General features: G+C 55.1%; 1 protein-coding gene across 1 annotated transcript in view; it reads right to left on the reverse strand.

The window, feature by feature from the left end:
- LOC148219412 (uncharacterized) overlaps positions 1-16,071 on the reverse strand; it is a 108,911-nt gene that overhangs the window by 59,438 nt on the left and 33,402 nt on the right. The window contains exon 2 of the mRNA XM_088157676.1: positions 6,646-7,098. Coding sequence (XP_088013802.1) covers positions 6,646-7,098 — 453 coding nt within the window. The remainder of the gene's footprint in view (positions 1-6,645; positions 7,099-16,071) is intronic.

Raw genomic sequence — 16,071 nt, forward strand, 5'->3', positions numbered from 1 at the left:
CTGGGATATGTTCACCCTCCTCTTCCCGAGCCACAGGATGTCCTCTGTCCTCATCCCACACCGGGAGATGTCCGTCGCCCTCATCCCACGCCATGGGAGCTTTTCTATCCTTGTCCCATGCCAGGGGATATCCACCATCCTCCTCCCATGCCGGGAGATGTCCACTGTCCTTGTCCCACACTGCGGGAGCCTTGCTGTTGTATTCCCAAACCACGGGGTGTTCACCATCGTCCCCCAGAACAGCGGGAATCTCACTGCTGTCTTCTTCCTCTTTGGAAGCAGAGGCAGCCAGAGGAGGTGCTGATGCAGCTTTGGTGCCCTGAGGACAGACAGTAGCGTGAGGGACAGGAAGTTCGATCTCAGTTCTCACCTTATTTATCCTCAGCTACACATCCAGCTGCACGAAGCACAAACAGAGTTCAGAGTTGTACAAACTAACAATGGGCTAAAAGTGACATTGCCACTTATTGTTGGGAATTCGGTATTTCACCATGGCTAAGGCAAATCCTCTGCCTGCAAAACCAGACCTGCAGCTCTTCTAAAACTCTTCAGCAGAAAAGGAGAAAACTGCCAGGGATCCCTTTGCTGCTGCTGCTGCTGCTGCAAAGACCCTGACAGGGACTTTCCTTCGGCCTCCCAGGATGGCACTCGGCTGCCACACACAGAGCTCACAATTTGCTGCACAATTCTGAACACCAGAGGTTTCTTCCCACTCACCGAAGGAGGAGCTGCTTGGGATCCACGCATGAGGTGCCCTGCAATGGGAGAGGGAACATGAACCAGATGCTGGTAGGAAAAAAATTGCCCGTGGTGGGAAATGCCACGGAGCAAGGTAACCCCAAGAGAACATTTTGCTTTCACAGCATCCCTCCAGGAGCCACAGTCCCTTCACAGAGCAAGCAAGAGAACAGCACAAAATCCTGGGCTGTGTCAGTTCTTGGCTGGACCAGCAAACAAAGGGAGTTCCAGGCTCCACTGCCACAGACGCCCTGCTCGAGGGAACAGAACCCCCCCAGGCCTCATTGCAAACGCCTCGCTGGCTGCAGACACCCCCTTTTTGAGCTGCAGCTGCTGGCAGGAGCTCTCCCAAACCAACGGTGTCCTCATGGCAATTTGGTTACAAAGTCAACTCAAAGGTCCAGAGGAAGAACAGAAAGCACACAGCAAGCCCAAAGCCACAGATGCTGCACCGAGAGAAAACCTCAACTTACTTGCCAAGTGGGTTAAAAAATACCCCGAATAAGCCACAGAGTACAGAGTGCAAACTGCAGCAACCACTTGCTGGATCATTGTGGCTGCGCTGCACACGTCTGCAGGCTGCACCCCTGCAGGCACACACGGACACGGGTCAGGGCTGGGCTGGCTGCCGAGAATGCCTCGGGCAGGAGGATCCTCCGGCAGTCAGCAGGCACCCAGAGCCTCTGGGCACTGAGGCCTCTGTGTCCCACAGCAACGGGAGCACCGCTGGGATGTGGCAACGCTCCTGTGACATCACAGCAGCAGCTCACGAAAAGAACGCTTGGAAGGTTCTCTGTGTCACTGTGATAGGTTGACTTAGGAAGAAGAAACTCAGAAGAGGTTCTTCCTAAGGGAATTTTTTCTGTGGGGGTTGGGATACCTGCAACAGCCAATTAAAGAAAGTTAGTTCGCTCCGGGAACACACATTTTGAAGGAGGTAATCCAGAACTGAGTCTCTTTGTCTTTCCGGTGGCTGAGCAGGTAACATCAACCCGAGCTTCCCCTTCCCCCATGCGGGGGGGAGGCTCGGGAGGCCACTTGGGCCCCGTTTGCCAACGAGGGGGACCCGATGGCCGGGGGGAGAAAATGTTTTGTGATAAGACCTTCACGGCTTCCTCCTCCACGGGCCTGCGGCTCTGGCGTGGGGGGGAGGCCGACTCTTGCTGCTGCCGGACGGGCCGGGCCTGCCCAGGTGGCCATGAGCAGTGTGGGGCTGCAGCCCAGCCCCAGAAAGGCTGATTGACACCTCAGCTGCCCCCCAGCACGGCCTGAGCCTGGCCCAACTTTAGTAGTTGTGTTAAACTTTAACTCTTTAGTGTTCAGATAAGATTTGCAAAGCCTCCAGCCTTTCCTTTAAATATGAAGGAATAAGAAGATTTCTGAAGTCAGTGATGTAAGAGCTAAGTTTTTAAGATGGAAGGAGAATGAGAAGATGCTGAAATGGCTGAAAATCTTTTTGTGAAATTGTAGGAATGAACTGATGTACTGAATATTCCTATAAACCATAGAAAGAGACATGAAGATTGGGAGAGGGCGGGAAGGAGTGATCTGAAAAATCTTATTCTGAATTTTTTTTTCTCTCTCTTTTTGTTTGTGTAGTTAATAAATTTTCTTTTATACTCTCTCAAGTTTTAGGCCTGCCTTACTCTTTTGCTCCTGGTTCTGTCTCACAACAGAAAAAATAAGTTTATTTAAATTGGCAACTCAAACCGAAGACAGATGGTCATGTCAGGATCACAGCTGAGTCATCGTCATGGTCATCTCATGGTCATGTGTAGCAATGAGGAACAAAGACACACAGATTTGATTGCTTGCTCCGAAGAAGATCGTTTATTGTAACCAACTGAGCCTTTTTATACTCGAAACTTAACCCAAACTTAGCCCAAACTTTACTGAAACAAGCCCGCATTGTCTGCCTGTCACTGCGGTGTCGCTGTTGGCGTGTCCCTTTACCCAGTCAGCTCTCTGATCATGTGGTGTCCACGCATCTCCCCAGCCCATCACTGCCTCACACACGAGGTGACCACCAAGCCACTCTCCGGCCATCTGAGCCGCAGCTGAGCCCTTCCCAGAGTGCCCGCACCCGCAGGGAGCGCAGGGCTGGATTTGGCCGCCACAGAGTTGGTGACCCTCGTGAGATCCTCGGTGCATTTAGTTCCTACAGGAGTGTGGGCACCGCTGGGAAATGATCTGCATGCCTTGTTAATTGGATGTTCTTCCACCGCTAGCCTGGGGCAGGATCTCTCCCGGTCCTCCTCTCAACTCCCGGGCCTCTCCTCAGCCAATCAGAGAAGGCACCAAAATAATTGAGCCAATCAGAGCGCGCGGCGCTGATGACTCCTCAGGCAGTCCCAGAGCGCCCAGAGCTCCTCACCTGGACTCCACCCGCGCCCCGCCCCCAGCGCCCCCCGCCAGGAGAATTTGGGGAGGGGGTATCGCGTTTTATCTTCTTTTTTCTTTTTCTAGAGTCGAGATTAAATGCTCTAGACACGGAATTTCGTGTTCAGACTCAGATATTTATTAATTCTTATCTATATTACAGTGAGTTCTACAACACTTCTAGGTAACAGGCTAAAAATGGACACGTATCTCTCTCTACAAGGCCTTTTAAGGACCAATGAGTCCAATTAAAAAAAGACACCATAATAGCCCAAGAACCAATCACCCGTGACCTGAAATGCGGAATTTTCTAATTACAGAAGTACCACCCTGACCCATGAAGAAAGTGAAGAAGAAAGAAACCTCCGCCCTAAAATCTCCATCTTGTTTAATATATATTACTATATTCTAAAATCACAAATTCTAAATTTTCCAATATGTGACACTGCACATTTCTATTCCAACAACACACCAGTGATCCCAGATCTATCACTCAATTCTGGAAACCTTCTTCAGAGCCTCAGGTCAAAAGCAGTGTTTTCCTGGGGGTCAGTGCCTGTCAGCAGAGAAAGCCCAAACCCCTCAGTTTCCAGGGTTCCAACAGGGGAGAGGTGTCAGACCCTGCCCGGCGCTGGCCATGGGGCGTGTGGGGCAGCTGGGGCCCTACTGGTGCCACTGGGAGCCCCCCGGGCTGGGGGCGCGGAGCTCTCGGGTGAGCGGGAGGGGCGGGAAGGGAAGTGGTGGGAACGGTGGGAACAGTGGTGAGAGAAAGGGAAATGGGGAGGTGGGACCCCCAAACAGATGTTGCGGGGGGCAGGCGACTGGGGAGTGTTGGGAAAGGGGGAGGAAAAGACAAAGAAGGGTGGAAAAGAGGAACTGGGACAGCGGGAAGAAGGGTCCCATGGCGGCCGCGGGGCACTGGGGCTGCGGAGCCGGGGTTGCCCCGGAGCTCTTGGCTACTCTGGGCTGCTGGGGGGACACCCCCGGACCTGTGTCCTGCACACACAGCGCTGTTCCAGGAGATGGTTTAGTCCGAGTGTCACTTCATTCACGGCACCGACCGGCTGAGGTTCGTGGAGAGGAACATCTCCAACCGGGAGCAGTTCCTGCACTTGGGCAGCGATGTGGGGCTGCACGTGGGGACACCTCCTTTGGGGACAAGGCTGCCAGGCACTGGAACAGCGACCCGCAATGGATGGAGTACAGACGGGCTGCGGTGGACAGGCACTGCCGGCACAACTACGAGTTGTCCAGCCCATTCCTCGTGGAGCGCAGAGGTGAGCGTGGGGCAGAGCGTGTCCCCTCGGGCCCTGCCCTGGGAATGACCCTGGAGCCCCCCAAAACCTCCCTGGGAATCACCCGAGACACGTCAGCCCTTCTTGTGCCCATCCCCGGGGCCTCCTGCCCCTCACCCCAAGTGACTACAGTGGCTCTCCCTGTCCATCCCAGTCTCTCCCAGTCCATCCCAGTCTGTCCCGGCGTCCTCATGGTCCTTCCGAGTGTCACCAGAGTCCCTCCAAATTCCTCTCAGTCCACAGCCATTCCATTCCCTGTCCACTCCCAGTGTTTCTAATTCCAATCCGGGACCTCCACCGTCTCTCCCAGTGCCTTCCCAGGCACTTCCAGTCTGTTCCAAGTCCTTTTCAGTCCAATTCCAGACCGCTACCCTCTCTCCCATTATTCCAATCCACTCCACTCTCTCCAATTTTATTCCCAGTCTTTCAAAGTACCACACCAGCCCTCCTTCACAGATCCCAGTTCTCCCAAGCTGATCCCAGTGTGTCCCCACTCTCTCCCAGCGCCCCCCAGTGTCCCCATCTCACTGCGGCCCTCGAGCTCCCAGCCCGGCCCCGGCTGCCTGCTCTGCTCCCTGATGGATTTCTACCCTGCCGACATCCAGCTGAGCTGGTTCCAGGGCCAGCAGGAGCTCTCGGGACACGTGGTGGCCACTGACCTGGTCCCCAATGGGGACTGGATTTCTACCAGCTCCTGGTGCGGCTGGAAACCCCTCCTGGCACGGGCTCAGCTCCAGCTCCAGGTGGAGACGTCAGCCTGGAGCACCCCCTGAGCCGGCACTGGGGCACGGCCCAGACCCCACAGTGTGGGGGGAGTGGGAGAGGAACCGGGAGAGCTGGAAGACGGATTAGGGTGTGCTGGGAGTAACTGGGGGAGAGTTTCAGAGAGTCTACTTGAAATTGGGAGTACGGCTCAGGGGTTTAGAAGGTCTGAGAAGGAGTTTGAAGAATGCTGGGGAGGGCGGGATGGGGTTGTAGGGGTCCTGGTGGGCACTGGGAGGGAGTTTGGGGGTACTGGGTGTTACTGGGAGGAATTTGAGGGAGTCTGGAGGGGATGGAAAATGATCAGGAATTGGAAAGCAGTTGGAATGAGGCTGGTTGTGATGGGAAAAGACTGGGATGGTGTAGGTGAATCCTGGTGGGACTGGGAAGGGACTGGGAGAGGGTCTGGGGGTTCTTGGGCAGTGGGGGGCAATTGGGAGGGGGCTGTGGGATCCTGAAAGGGACAGGAGGTGCTTTGGTGGGTCCTGGGGTGGCTGGGAAGAGTTTAGGAGGAGGTTTCAGTGGGTCCTGGGTGGGCTGCAGGCGATTGGGAAGGTGCTTGTAGGGGCTTGGGGTGTCTGAGAGGTTTTGGGGGTCCTGACCCCTTTGGACACCCAGAGATGCCGCCGGACTCCGCCAGCAGCAAGGTGCCAATGGGGATCGAGGGTTCCATGTTTGGCTTCGGCTTCCTGGCCCAGGGGCTCGGCTCTACCTGCGAAAGAAGGTGAGGGGGGTCCTAGGGAGTCATATGCCCCCTATCCTGGAGCGTGTGTGCTCCCCCTGGGGCCCCCACCCAGGGTCACCCACTCTTCTCTGCCCACAGAGCTCCTGAGCCAGCAGCAGTGGCCTTCCACCAGCTGGGACCCCCAGATCCATCCACCCGCTGATTTTGGAGGCACCGTGTGACCCCCCAGCACAGCTGCTCCCATTGTTCCCAGTAAAGTTTCCCAGTTCGCCCCGGTCCCGTTTATTGTGGGGCGGGACTGGGGAGGAACTGGGGGGACCCCGCGGGGGGATCGTGACTGGGCGGGGAGGGCGGGTCCAGGTGGGGAACACTGGGTGCTGCGGGTCTGCCCGGCAACCGGTGAGTCATCACAGCTGCTCTCTCTGATTGGCTGAATCTTCTTCATCGCATTCTCTGATTGGCTGAGGAGAGGCCCGGCAGTTGACAGAAGGAACAGGAGAGATCCCGCCCCGAGCACCGGCACGGGAACAACAGAGCCAGCCTGGGCACAGCGAGGGAATTTATTACCAACCAAATCACAGCAGCACAAGGAGAAGGGAAAGAAATCTCTCCAACCCCTTCCCCCCACCCAACGGGGATAACCAGTCCCACGGATCACCAGGGCTCTGCCCAACGGGGGTCACTGGGGATCATCCAACACCGATCCTCCCACGGGGGATGGAGCTGGAGCAGAGCACGAAGCTCTTCCCACACTCGGGGCACTCACAGGGCTTCCCTTAGTGGTGCCTCCGTTGGTGTCGGTTCAAGTGAGAGCTGTGTGAGAAGCTCTTCCCACACTCAGGACACTCGTAGGGCCTCTCCCCAGTGTGGATGCGCCGGTGGACAGTGAGGGTGTCGTTGCGGTTGAATCTCTTCCCGCAGTCGGGGCAGCGGAAGGGCCTCTCCTCTGTGTGAATCCGCTCATGTAGGAGGAGACTGGAGCTGGTCTGAAACCTCTTCCCACACTCAGGACACTTGTAGGGCCTCTCCCCAGTGTGGATGCGCTGGTGGCTTCTCAGGGCAGTGCTCCACGCAAAACTCTTCCCACATTCCAAGCAGCTGTAGGGCCGTTCCCCTGTGTGGATCACCTGGTGCTGCATCAGATAAGAAATAGTCCTGAAGCTCTTCCTGCATTTCCCACACTCGTAGGGCTTCTCCCCAGTGTGGATCATCTGGTGTTGGATCAGCTTGGAGCTGTAGCTGAAACCCTTCCCACATTCCAAGCACTTGTGGGGCTTCTCCCCTCCATGAGGCTTCTCCACCAGCTCTGAGCTCTGCCTGGATCTCCGGCCGCCTTCCCGGCTCAGGGAGGGTCTTTCCTCCTCGCAGATCCCTGGGCTGGGTTTGCAGCCCCTCTTCCTGTGGGATCTCTGGGGTATTTCCTCCTCCTCCATCCACCGACGCCTTTGGAATGACAAATCCTGGTTTGGGGGAAAACACAAGAGAGCACCTCGGGCTGGGGGTTTCTCCTTCCAAAGTGCAATTCAGGAAGTCATTGGGCATCTTGTGTCTCTAAGAACCTCCAAAACACAACGATTCAGCACAAAAATTATCCAAACATCAAGACATAGATCAAAAACTCCCCAAAAAGCAAGTTTCAGCCCAAATCCCTTCCAAAATATAAAGATTCAGCCGCTGCAAAAAACCAAAGCACCAACATTTAGCCCAATAAAGCTCACAAACACCAAGATTCACCCCTGTGAAAATCATGGATGGTCCTCTTCAGTCACCTGCTGCATGTGGGGGGAGCAACGCTCCTGGGGCTGAGGCAGAGGCTGCAGATACAGGGAGGAGTGGAACATTGTGCTGCTTCCCATTTCTGACCCTCTTGCGGTGTCCCTACTCTTCCTCACACTCCTCTTCCTCCATTACTCTTCTTTCTCCTGCACAATCCCACCTGCTCCTCCCACGTGCATCCTTTGACCATTTTGTTCTTCAACCCTGCTTCTCCTTCCCTTCTCCTGCTGCCCCCAGGCCCAGCACCCACTGCCGGCTCCCTCTTCCCCCCAAACCCACAGCATCCCAGCGCAGGGGCAGCGATGGAGCTGGGGCAGCTCGGGCTGGGGCAGCGCTGGGCTCTCGGCCGCTCCCGCCCGCACTCGCTCCCCACTGCAGCCGCTGCCGCCACCACAGCGCGGGGGGGCCCGGCCTTGGCGCTCCCCGCTCCCACCTCCCCAAATTCCCCTGGCGGGGGGCGCTGGGGCCGGGAGACCGACGAGTGACAGATCAGGGGGGCTGGGAAGAGTCGGCAGCCAGACAGCACTGAAAATCTCAGCAGTGACTACAGTGGGATCTTCGGGGACTAAACATGGCAGGGCACCCATGGAGGGTAAAAAGGGAAAGCCACGAAGGGATCCCAGCAAAAGAGATGATGATCCCAAAATATCTCTGAAGGGTTCCTTGGGAGCATGTTGAGGGAGTTTGTACATTATTCCAGAGGTAATCAAGGATATGGACACCCAGAGGGGCAATAAGGGAAGTCCAGAAGAGATTTAGACAGCAAGGGATGGATGGTGTTGGTGTACTGGGAAGGGATTGGGTGAAGGGGAGTGTGCAGGAATATGGTTCAGGAAAGAAGCAGCAGGAGGAATCTCTGTGGGAAGAAAAAGGGTGATGGAAAAGAGGAGGAAGAGAAAAATTCTGAGGATGTTTTTCAGTAGGCTCTTATCCTCAGAAGTTGCCAGCTGCTGCAGATCCTTTGTATCCGCGGTTCCCAGGACAGGCACACAAGGAGGTGAGGATTGCAGGGGGTTTCTCTGTGCTGGGCAGCGGCAGGAGCGGGCGCAGAGGGGCGGCACCGGGAGCACGGGCTGGGGGCCTGTGGGGAGCTGCGGGGCCGGGCCGGGGCTCAGCGCCGGGCGCTGCCTGAGCCCAGCACCCCCCGGCAATTGCAGGCCCGGCAGTGGCCCCCGGCCCCCAGGAGGCTGCGGGACGCCCCGGCCGCTGCCCGGCCCCGTGGAGCTGCCGGCCCTGCCCGCCGGGGGGGCCGCGTTTGGACACTGCGGCAGGACAGGCACCGGCTCTGGGATACGGGCTGGCCACGGCAGCCACAGCACAAGGAGCAGCAGGAAGGAACAGCTGCGAAATGGGCATTGGACGTGCAAGCATCCAGATTAGCTTTTAAGGACTTTCTCTGGGTCACTGCAGAAAGGAATGATTTAGCAGAAAGCTCAGCAGCTGTCAGAGGATGAGCACCCCCAGGCACTGAGGGGGCTGCAGGAGGGGCAGAAGAAGCCCCTGGAGCAGTTGGTCACAAAGGCACAGCAGGGGAATGCAAGAAGGGATGAGGAAAAGGCCAAGGCGAAGGCAAAGGCCATGGCAGAGTTTCTACAACCCCTGAGGGATGAACCCCAGGGCCCAAGGGGGCCCCAGCACCCACGGGCTCTCACATCCTTACACCATCCTGAACCAGGTGCCCTCCTCACACTGCCACCATTCAGTCCTTGATGGCAAAGATGCTTTCTGGGGATGCCCACTCACACAGGATGGTAAACTGGATTTTGCCTTTGAGTGGGAACAAGAGGTAGAAGGGAAAATGGGAAAGACATGGATGGTCCTTCTAAAGGGATGCACGGAAGCACCAGCCTTATTGGGGCAAGCCTTGCAGAAAATATCACAAGAATTTACCCCAACCCCAGGGATTGGGTTAATGCAGGATGTGGATGACTTGCTGCAATCAGGAGGACAAGAAGTGGCAGAAGAAGCCTCTATGAAATGGCTGAATGTTCAGGCTAAAAATAATTTTTGAGTATTTGAAATAAAAGAGGAAATGATGGAGAATAGTGTTAAATATTCAGGACGTATTTGAAATGAAGGTTTGTGGTGTATTGACCCAGAGAGGATCTGGGGAATCTCAGAAGTAATCCAGGACTGAAAAGGATGTGCAAGAATTCTGAGGATTAATAGGAAATTGCAGGACCTGGATTGAGGATTCCCGGTTCTAGCCAGAATATTGTATGACTTTTTAAACCCCAATAGCTTCAATGTTGTGGTATGGACAAGAGAAAAGAAACAAAAGCTGAGAAAATGAAAAATAACAAAACAACTGGTGACCTAGCTATGGCACTTCAAGTCTCAGAAAAGAAATTTGAATTGTATGTGTGTTTTAAGTACGTATTATATTACATTACTGGCTTTTTGTAAATATTAAAATGAATATTCTATGTTGAAAAACTTTGCTGCGTGAATATAGTTTTAGTTCTGTGATTAACAGAACTTATAAGTAGTAGTGATAAATATAATTCTTTGGACTATAATATTTTAATGTAAAAAGCTTTTGTTCATGTAACTAACTCAGAGAATCCTAAAAAAGATAATCAGAAAATTATTCACAGTCCTGGATTATGGAACACCAGAGAAGGAAAAAGAATTATTTACAGGTCAAGGAGAATGATTCTGAATAATGCATGAAGGTCTATGAATATGCAACATGTTGCTGCATTTAGGAAGTGTTTTCTGAGTCAGTGTGTGCCCTTGGCTGAAGGCCAAGCATCCGGCCATTATAACCTTTGGCCAGAGCCAGGGCAGATATTCAATTCTCTCCCGTGGAATTGATCTTTGCAATTCCTTACCCTGGTAATTCTCCACCTAGTGCGGGCTGGAGATAAGGGATGTATATTTCATGCAGTCTGTGGCCAGAATCCTGTCTCTTGTGAAATCTCTGCCACAGGAAGCTGGGCTGGCACAGAGCCTGCCTTGGCACTTTGCTGTTCACAGCATCCACCCAGGACTCTCAATTACACTCACACACTGGGCTGCCTGCGATTCCATTGCTGGAAAGTATACCAAATTTAATTTTTTTTACATTTCATTTTACTAGTCAAGCTTGCTTTATATTTGTCCCAGGAAAGAGATTTTAAAAGCTTTTTTGAAAAGGAATTTTAGACCACTCAACAGAAATAACCACTGCAACAACCTGGGAATAGCCCAAAAGATACCCACAAAGAGAACGACATTCAACAAAACATCAAGGAAACATCAGCAAACATCAAGGAACACCCACCCCAGACACTGCCCCTGGCTCAGATGGAGACACCTGGTCTGGAAAAGACTGAGAAGGAAATCCAGGAATGTGGATCTAATTAACATCAGAAGAGGAGAAATCCGTGTGCAATAGGAAACCAAACACTAAGAACTACACAGCTTGGAAACAATGAACACTAAACCAATGGATTTCAATGGGTTCAGACAGTAAAAAGTTTAGGGAAAATCCCGTAAAATTCACATCTCATGGAATGAATTTCTCTGCACACCCGGGCTATGTGTGGATGAAATGATTTCTGTTGCTCATCCTGACCAGGATCAAGTACTGCCTTGACTCTCTAACATTAACATACTGTTGGAGAGTTTTTGTTTTTCCTGCACTTTCAGTGACAAGATTACACCATTAGGAAAATTTGTCATAGTAATCCTACTTTTATATTCTGAGTTGGGTTTGGACCAAGGGTATGAGAATCAATTTGTACTCCTAGGAGAAGAAACAGAAAAATCTAGATTGCATTGGAATTTCTTTGTGTGTATTTGTGGGTGGCTCTTAATGATGGCACAATTTCAGAAAGAGTTTTTCGATGCTCACCTTTATGTTGCATTTTGCAAAACTACAAGAGTATTAATACTGAGGCTTCAACACATAAACAGTTAGTAAAATATCCTTAAAAAAAAAGAGAAAAGAAAAAAAAACAGATTGTGGGGGTGCACATGTGGATCACCTAATGGCTGCTCTGTAATAGAAGCACTGGATCCAGGCACAGCCAGGACAGGAGCTTTAGAAATGCAAATTAACACTGCTAGGGCAATGTGTGCACAATGAACCAGGATCTTCATGCCTGGGGGAGGAATTTCGGTGATTGTTTCTGTCCCCCACTCCAAGCTCTGCCTGCTTGCACAGATGGAATTTGCACAACTAAAGGCAGAGCCCATAGTGAGGATATCTGACTGCAACAGAAATTGGTTAAGCTGCAAAGGGAATCAGCAAACGGAGAATGTTGGGAAAGCTTTACTAAAAATAGTGGGGGAGAATCATCCCTCTCCCTGCTCCAACCTGTGCTGTCACTGTCCAGGTTATATAGGGTGTATTGGGGCACTGGGGTGGTTTTGGTGCCACAAGTTCGGGGAAATGAGTTGGAAATCCAAGTATGTGGTGATTTAATTCGAGAAAAGTGGTCAATTGATGCAGCCCTGGATGGAGGGAGCACCCAAAAACACAAAAAAGATGAACAGACACCAGAGCCAATCCTACACCATGGACCAGCCCCTGGGAACCCTAACGAATTCATACCAGGACACAGAAAATCCATCCATAATTTGAGTGGCAGAATTAGGATAAAAAGAATCCTGGAAATAATAACCAACCAGACAGCTCCAGCTCCTGACCTTCCTGACGACCAATCCACTGAAATAAGGAAGGAGACATTTCCCATGGGATAGGATCAGATTATCTATTAACAGAAGGAGGAGGAGTTTACGCAAAATTACATGACTCAAACTGCTGTTCGCAAATAGATGATAACTGAAAAGTGGTGAAACAGATAACAAAGGAAATAAGAAATTAGCTCAGGTACCAGTCCAAACAGGGAAAGGATGGGAATGGGACACGTTTTCGGGGTTCCCTGGAATACCATGGCTTTAACGAATGCTGCTCCTCCTCTGACGTGCTGCAGCAACTCTCAGCTTTTTACCATGCACGACACCTTGCGCCAAAGAGGACGCAGGAAAAGAGATTGAGTCAATGGAAATTAAAAGTTTGTAAAGGCAATTCTTGAGAAAATAAGAAAATGAGGGATTGAAAGCAGTAAGATTAATATCGTAGTAGGAGTGCATATTAACGAGGACATGCAGTAGGTGGATCGGGAAGTCTGAACCTTCCAAGTACCTCAGCCAGAGGGGACGGAGATGGGGGCGGGAAAATGAGGATAAAAAGGAGGCGACGCTTTAGAGACCGCATGGCAAATGCCGCATGGCCTCTCTTTGTTCATCAATAAAGTCACTTCTGAAGGACTCCTCTGTCTCCTGCGGGCACAAAAACCTCTGCCCACGGGAATTTTCCCGCACAGCCCCGGGCACAGGGCAGACACCTCTGTGCCACCCACACGAACCGGGACGAGCCAGCGCTGCTCCGGCACCGGCTCCTGCCGAGGCCCCAGCGGGAAGGAGACCGCGGGCAGCCGCTCCCGCAGCGCCCTCAGCCCAGCGCCAACACGGGCCGGCACCGGCACAACCAACCCGCCAGAGCCCCCTGCCGCCCCCTCGGCCCGCAGCGAGCCCCGAGCCCCCGCAGAACCCAGCGCGGCTCCCACCTGCGCTGGGGCCGCCTCCGAGCTCCGCCGCCGCCTCCCCGGGCTCCGGCCGCTGCCGCCGCTGCCGGGCCCGCACAGACGCTGCCACAATGGCGCCTTTGCTGCTCTGCCCAATCAGCGCGCGACAACCAGGAGTGACATTGGCACAATCAGCCAATGGCAGCGAGGGGCGGGCTCTGCACACGGCCCAGCCTCGGCCCGCGCTCTCAGGGCCCCCCGGGCTGTGGGAGGGCAAAGGCGGAGATGAGGAACAGCCCTGGAACGGGCCCGGGCCCGAGCCGCCATTGGCCTGGAAACACAAACAAAGTTCTCCGCAGCGGCCGGCACGCCTTTCCCAGCCCCGCGTGTTCGCTGCCTCCGGCTCAGTGCGCAGCCCTGGAGCCGCACTGCCGCTACCCCTAATTAGGAGCGTCTGTGCTTGGCTTTAATTTCCCCCAAAAAGGGAAAACTGCCCCAAACCCCTGTGGATGAGTGGGAGAGGGGAGAGATTTCTGGCAGAAAACTCCAAAAACTCAGAGCAGGATAATGAGAAGTAAATGAAGACCCTTCAAACCAGCTTTCCACTCGCCTCCCTCCTTCCAACTGCACCTCCTACCGCGGCAGTGCAGGGTTGGAGAAACGACGCTCACTTTGTAAAATTTTAAAGGTTTATTAAATCTTAGCAAAAAAAATACACCAAAAGACTGAATAAAGAGAAAAATCAGCGCTGGGAGCACAGGACTAAAGCAGCAGAACCGGGTGTGATTTGGGGGCCCAGGGGGGTCCCCGGACCGCCCCCGCCTCCTCCGATCTCGGCCAACGGGTGCGAGCGGCGCGGCCCCGCTGCTGAGCACTGACCCCGTCCCGGGGGCCGCCGGGACCCCCCCGGAAAAAACCCGCACCTGCACCCCCCCTTCAGTCCCTCCGACCTTCTCATCCCTAAGGGGAAAAGGGGGAAAGGGGAGGACCTGGGGCGAGATCACCCGGAGACCCCCGGGGTGAGGAGCAGGGGGGGCTGGGGTTTAGCTCGCGCTGAGTGGGGGGTCCCGCGCGAGGATTTCGGGGGATTTCGCTCGAGGAATTTTGGGGGTCCTCGTGCGACGGATCCTCGTGTCACCCAGACCAATCTGGGGAGCTCTTTGTGTCACCCAGAGGAATTTAGGGGGGCCCTCGTGTCACTGAGAGGAATTTTGGCGCTCCTGGTGCTACCGAGAGCCCCGCGAATGTCACCAAGAGCTCCTCAAGTGCCCCCAGCTCTTTGTGCCACAAGGAGCCCCTAGAGTGCCACCAGCTCCTCGTATCACTGAGAGCCCCTCGTGCCACCAGGACCTCGTGCCAGAGAATTTGGGCAGAGTCTCTGTGCCACCGGGAGCCCCTGAGTGTCACCAGCCCCGTGCCAGGGTCCCCAGTGTCACCGGGGTCTCTCTCTGTGCCACACACCAGGAACCAACCCCCCCTCCGAGCACCAGGACCCCCGAATTTAACCGTCCTCGTGCACCGGGATCCCCTCAGGACCCTCGAGTTTCCTCTCTCCCCTCCTCGTGCACCGGCATCACCGGACCGCCCCCCCTTTCCCGAGGAATCGCCGGAGACCCCCTCCATCAATCACCGGGCACCGGGACCACCAGAGGACCTCCCCCATCAATCAGCACCGTCACCGTGCACCGGGACTCCCCGCCCCCCATCGAGCAGTGACACCCCCTCATCGTGCACCGGGACCGCCGGACCCCCCCTCAAACATCGCCAGCCTCGGGCACCGAGATCACCGGAGACCCCTCCATGAGTCACCGGGACCCCCCCGTCATGCACCAGGACCACCGGAGACCTCCCCAGGAATCACCGGACAGCCCCTCACGAATCACCGGGCACCGGGACGCCCCCTCGGGCACCGGGACTGGACCCCCCCCCTCGTGTACCGACCACCCTCCGGTGCACAGGGCCCGGACCCCACTTTGTGCCCCCCCTGCCCATCCCGGGGATTCCGCCCCTCCCCTCCCCTTTGACTTCCCCCGGGAACAGGAGTGGGAATGGGGGGGGGGCGTGCTCTGGGGGGGCACCGGGGTGTCCCCAGCACCGGGGGGCGTCCCTTGGGGCTCGCTCCTTTCCCTCCCCTTCCTCCTCCGGTTATCACCAGGGCCCCCCCCAATTTACCGGGGTTCCCCCTATTCACTGTCCCCCCGTTCACCGAATGCCCCAAAGCGCAGGGAACCCCCCGGATACTTGGGACCACCCCAGCGCGCCAGGACCCCCCCCTCACTCACCGCCCCTCCCCCTTCCATGAGACTCCCCCCACTCACCGCTCCCCCCCCCGTCACCAGGACCCCAAAATCCATGGGACTCCCCCCACACTCATCAAGACCCCCCCCAAATCCATGGGACCCCTCCCTCCCCCCCACTCCCCACCCCCTTCTCAGCACTCCCCGGGCCCTCCCCATTGATCGAACGCCCCCATGGCCCCCCCAGCCCCTCGCCCTCGCATTGGGCCCCCCCGGGGCCGAGGCAGAGCCCTCCCTGAGGGACACCCCTCATCCCCGGCCTGCAGCCGCCCATGGAGCCTCTGACCACAACTCCCTGCCTGCGTCCATCCGGCCAATTCCTCTGGCCCCGCACAGCCCAGCCTGCAAAGCCAGGCCTGGCACTGTGGGGCTCGGGGGGTCTGTCCTGGGCCACTGGGCCTCACAGGGCTCGGGGCACAGCAGCGGTGTCACACACTGAAATGTTATGGGCAATGGCTTAAACGCTGCCAGGAAGGAGATTTGCACATTATGGCGAAACTGAATAAAGAGGCTGAGACCACCCCAGCCCAGCCCTCCTTCACCTGACTGCAGCTTTGGCCTGGGACTTGAGCGGCCTGACAGCACCTGAGGTACCATCAAGGTGACACCATTGATCAATTGCC

Source organism: Sturnus vulgaris, unplaced genomic scaffold (assembly GCF_052056855.1).
Source record: "Sturnus vulgaris isolate bStuVul1 unplaced genomic scaffold, bStuVul1.hap1 Scaffold_141, whole genome shotgun sequence".
NCBI classification, from domain to species: Eukaryota; Metazoa; Chordata; class Aves; order Passeriformes; family Sturnidae; genus Sturnus; species Sturnus vulgaris.